At 48.8% G+C, this 5,345-nt stretch overlaps 1 protein-coding gene across 1 annotated transcript in view; it reads left to right on the top strand.

Moving 5' to 3' along the window:
* Positions 1-3,880: 3,880 nt before the first annotated feature.
* The window catches only part of EMH_0023890 (uncharacterized protein), a gene marked incomplete at both ends in the record, with an annotated part of 3,227 nt that continues 1,762 nt past the window's right edge, over positions 3,881-5,345 (top strand). Inside the window, 2 exons of the mRNA XM_013502216.1 lie at positions 3,881-3,903; positions 5,034-5,114. Coding sequence (XP_013357670.1) covers positions 3,881-3,903; positions 5,034-5,114 — 104 coding nt within the window. The remainder of the gene's footprint in view (positions 3,904-5,033; positions 5,115-5,345) is intronic.

The following is a 5,345-nucleotide window of genomic DNA, read 5'->3' as shown; positions in this document are numbered from 1 at the left end:
CGAGTGATGTTCTGGTGTCGTTCGAGACGTTTAGGAATATAGTCATCTCAGCCCTGCACCGACAGTTCTGTTGATGCATGCAGGCAATCACTGCTGACGCGCGGGGTACAATGTTGTCTTCGGCGCGGTAGAAAGCCGTACTGAAATCACCGAGTCTAACTGCTGTGTTGGCCTTGTGTTTAGATTGCATGCAGGCGGTTGCTCAGCGTAGAGATTGCTGGTCAGACCAGTACGATGAAATTGTTGCGGGGGCTGCGAGGTCACTTCTGTTTTTTTTTCTGTGGGGTGCATTTGATAGCATTCAGCATGACCGCTTAATTGTAGCTTGAACACCAGCAGTAGTCTGTTGCGCACAGCGTATACTCACTGGTAATCCAGAGAGTCCGTTGGGTGAAGCATGTGCAAGCACAGAGGTTATATATTGTGATGCCGGCGGGTCATCTCGCGGTTTAAGTGGAAGTATCTGCGTTGGCGTCTTTTTTCTGGCGTATGCATCTATTAACTTCCCTCCTTTCCTAGTGGCATCTCCAATATGTGGGCACAGGGACTGTATGTTGCGGCATTTTTGCTAGGCTTTGCTGTTTGTGCATGCTCTCCGAAGAAGACCTGCGCGCAGACACGTAGGACGTATTTTTGCGGCAACTGTACGTCCAAGCAGGCTTTGACGCACAGAGGGCATCATATCTACAATTGTCAGACAGAGTGCATGAAGGAGCATGATCTAAAAGACGCATGTTTGCACAAAACACTGGGATTGTATGACCGTTTAGCCTGGTGCATAACTCCCGTTGCTACATCAACGGCGAAGTTTCCTTTAAATGCGGCTGGGGCTCGCACTCCTGTGATGTACAAGCATGCAAGAGGAGAAAAAAATGCGTTTAACTGTTCGTTCAGGCAAGTTGTCAGCATGGGAAAGGAACTGTGATTATTGGAAATTGGCAGTGCTGACCGTCCCTGCATTCTAAACGAATTGGGACTGGCGCAAGCAGGGCCGCCTGAGATGTCGCGCTTGTGAGTTGATCACAAAGCATTATTATTGAGGGTGCACTAGAGGAATCCTGCATGATGGCAAGCACTGTATCGTCTTCTGACGGCATACGGTGTAGAGTTTTCTTATCAACCCGTAGCGTGAAAGTTTGAGACGCCTACTTTTCCGAAAACGTTTCTTCTCTTCATATATCATGTTGATTTTCGTGCACGGTTTATTCGTGCAGCAAACGTAGGTTTCTGTTTGCAGCTTTTTTTCAGCAACTTTTGACCACGGGGGAGTTCACGTAACAGTAAGATTCTTATGACAAGAGTCACGACCAAAGTAAAGCACCTTTGGCGATTGCCTGGCGCGAAATGGCATTAAATGCTTTGGATTTCCTGCGCACCTTCAGGAAGTGGCGTTCCTGTTCGCGTATATGTTTATTGCATACTCCAGGTTGTGCGGCATGGAGGGGGCTGAGTAGGACTGTTTCTATCTGCAAAGCGCAGGTAGCCCAGGCTGAGTAGGCAACAGGCGATGTCGTTAAAGTGTAGTCGATGCAACAGTTGCTTGGCGGCGGCAGCTCTTGCTTGAGGTGCATCAAATTCTGGGTTACCTGGCAGGCTGCAAAGCAGATATACAACAAACAGCATTGTATATTTTTTGAATTTGACAGTACAATGTGGAGTGTATGTTTGTTTGCATACATCATAGGAAGTTCAGTTTTACATAGGAGCTTCAGTTTGCTTCTCAACTTGTCAAGTTCAAGTTCTGGACCCTACTTACTCAAGCGTTTTTTCAACTCAGGAAGTGCGCATCCTTCTGACGTCTGGCGGGTATTTTGCAAGAGACAAACGACGACTGTTACAGAATTGTATTTTTAATTGCATAGTTGCACTGAAGTGGAGACGCGGGGAGGCTTAATAATCTGGCGGCTGAACGTGCACAAGATGGAATGAATTTCCCTCGTTCGCACCAGCTTCTGTTTCGTTTGCACCAGCTTCTGTTTCGCGTACAGGGCGTAGTAGTTTTCCATGTAGGTGCTCAGTGTAGGGTTGCCTCGCTCGCTTTCCACAGAATGATGGTGAAGTACTTATTTGCTGGCCTGCTTTTAGGACGGCCTCTCTTGGCGGTCGATGTGTCGTGAACATTGTCCATATGTGCAAGAGACTAACGACAATGACGCTGAGGAGGCCACGGCACTAAACAGTTTCGTTTGCATGCTGAAGTAACATGTTGGCCATGCGCCAACTTCAGCACGCTGCAAAGCTCATGCAGGTCTTCGGAAAACCTCAATTCTCTGTAGAGCACGGTAGGGTGATGTTCTGCGGCGGGAAAGCAACAAATGGAGATGAGATACACGAGCGAAGGTAGCGTGGCATTCAGGCATTACAGATACGCCAGTGCTGTTCAATGCCAAACGTGAAAAGGCAACTCATGCTCAAGCTTCTTGTAAAAGTTGAGTTGCCATCCAAAGCATTCCATGCTCTCCTGAGTAGCTCATGGCATCGATAATGATTCAGGAGGTGGGCTCCGACTTAACTTAAAGCGGATACATGTGCATCAAACTAAGTTTCATGGCACTGCATGCCACACAATTATGAAATGCGGTTGTTGTGGCAAGTTTTGTATCTGGCACCAGTACACTGCATTCGTTTTGCAGCGGCACTTTCCTTATGCCCGTTAGACAAGCACCATCACGCAGCCAGCAACTCCTCACTCGCCAGGGTGAAGGTTGGAGACTGGCTAACACTGCCAAGGTCCCGCATGCGGACTAGGCTTCGGCGGCAGAGTACTTTCAATTCGGATTTAGAGAGTGTGTCCAAAGATTTTTCAGGATGATTGACTTATGTAGGGAACCACAATAGAACGTGCTCTGGAAAACATTTTGTCGTCCGCCCCCCGAGATCGTGCTGCATGGCCTTGGCGCAGTCCCCGTTGCTGCCGTTAAAACGAAGGACGACGAATATTTCCTGGGAATCTCGGTGGAGTCCATGTTGAGAGTACGTGTGCGAAATAAGGCTTATGGAGATAAGGGTTGCACGCTGCAAGGCGCCTACACTAAAACGTAACACCCTGTGTATCCCCAAAGGTGGTCCGTCTGCCGGGCAGAAGTGGCAGGTGCGAAAAATTTGGAACAGGGTCTTTCCAGCCCAAACTGACAGTGAAACTGGAGAGGTGCAACCCAACATCGTCTGGCGCTCTGCAGGTCACGTTTTAGGTGAAACTTTGCCTCGCGTTTTGGTAGAAAATCACATCTTACTGTGGTTAGATATCGTGCTTATACGCCAAGGCAGTCCCTCGGCCCACATCTGCAAAGGAGCATAGCGGCAGCTAGGAAGGTAATGCAATGATCACTAGTTGACTAAATCCGTCTAACGCATCCTGTTCGCGCTCCTAGCACTCTTGGGTGAAATGGACGAAGCATGACCACGTACACTTCCCCTTGCTTTCAAATTCGAAGCCTGACCAGGGGCACCGAGAACTTTGCAGAGGGTGTTTTGCACCTGCAGCTCTACCAGTGTGTAGAATTACTCTGAGCCAGAATTACTATCCGCCCACTCAGTAAAGGTTAGCAGGCTTTATCTTTCAATGGATTTATATGGATTCAGTGGGCAGTTGCACCAAGCATATGATGCACAGAAGGTGCGTCGTATTATCTTAGAGCTGTTTTTGAAACAACAATTTGCACAGTACGCCCAAGTTGAATAGCGGCCACGAGTACTTTTTACAGCACATTGACAGGTGCGGAATATTGATATGCACCGTCGTTTCCGGGCAGTGTGCGACAAGCCAAAGGCGCAGAACCATTAAGCCTTGGAATTACAGGCAAACGCAAGCTTTGAATCATCTTTTCCCAAGCTTGTGGAATAGCCGAAGCACAAGTCGATGACGATGAGTAGTGAAAGGATGATAGGGGTGCGATGCTTCTGGTATGGCATTTTTTGCACAAAGCCAGTAGTACAGGATTCAGACTTATTGCAAAAGGGATAACAACTCTCTTGGTTGGCTGTCCGCGTGTAAGTGCGTCTACGGTGCAACAGCACTGCAGGCAGTGGACGGTTTCGATAGCAGTTAGTCCAGCAAGACTTCTTTACAAATTGTCATTCACGAAACTCGCATTTCTTATTTCTGACTGGTATGAGAGGCAAAATGACTTGGGGGCGCTCTTGATTAAAGAAGTGGTTTAGACACTTGGATATAGAACTTCTCCTGCGCCCTTCGAGCAATAGATACAATTGAGCGGCGTGTCCTCGCACTACATAAGACGCAGCGAGATGAACGTTTGGCGCTGATGCAAATCATTTATGCTTGGTCACGGCATGACTCAATGGCAATCTAGTGGTGTTCGCAGAGTTGATAGTTGAAGTGCCATGAGTCACTCTACCACCGACGCAATCTGCTTGATTCGTGCTCTGCAGTGACCGCTCGAGCCTGCACGGTTGCCTTTCCAGATAGTGCGTCATACATGGAAATGGTACACGGTGGAGGCTGAAAAGGAAGGATTTGGTGCCTGCAAACAGACTATGCAGCAGACGTGCTACGGACTTAACGTGGGCCACAGGCGTACGACGATTCGAAATTGGCACTCCCGTTGCGATAGTATTGCTAGGTGCACCAATAATCGAAGAAGGTATTCGCGCTGTTTCGTCTCTGGTGGAATAGTATGTTTGTAGCTAGCTTGTTGGGGGGCACTTCGCTGATGCATAAAGTTGAATCGTCCTTTCTGCCCGTCCGGATGGGAGTTAACGTGACGGCGTGCCAGTCTAACGGTTTCCAGTGTTCCGCGCGTTTGCTTGTTGCGCAGAGTTGAGGCGCTTGTCCGACGTTGTGCAAGATTATTTCGCCATGATGCTGGTCGTTCCACGCGCACCTGGTTCGCGAACAGGAGCTGCCTTTGTGGTGATGAGCCGGTGTCACAGCTCCTATTGTGCTGCAGCTTTCAGTGAAACGAATACACCTCTCCTTTTTGCTCATGTCTGCGCTTTCATTACAGGCACGAAACACTGCAGGTCTTTTTGATTCGGCGGTCGACAAGATTGCGCGATGTTTGTTTCCGCAGCGTCCCCCCGTCACACTTCTCTAGCACTCCCAAGCATACGAGAGGTGTCTTCGAATATGTGCCACGTTCCACATTGCTGAGGTCGGGTGGTGGACAGAAGGTGAGCTGCCGCTTGCAATGGTACAAAGCCAGGTCGCTAGACCACGGTAGACCCACACCCACAGGAGGCGGCCAAGAAGGAAACGCAGCTTCTGCGTACTGAGTACAGTTGAATCGTCTATATTCAACATGACTAGTTACTTGTGGTCTTGGGTTCCATCTTGCAGATCTCGTATTGGTTGTTTTGTGCGGTGATATTTGTGCAACAGCTTC

Source organism: Eimeria mitis, genomic scaffold (genome assembly GCF_000499745.2).
Source record: "Eimeria mitis Houghton genomic scaffold, Emh_scaff858, whole genome shotgun sequence".
Taxonomy (NCBI): domain Eukaryota; phylum Apicomplexa; class Conoidasida; order Eucoccidiorida; family Eimeriidae; genus Eimeria; species Eimeria mitis.
Note: the sequence above shows the minus strand (reverse complement) of the source record. Positions and strands in the feature narration are given on the sequence as shown.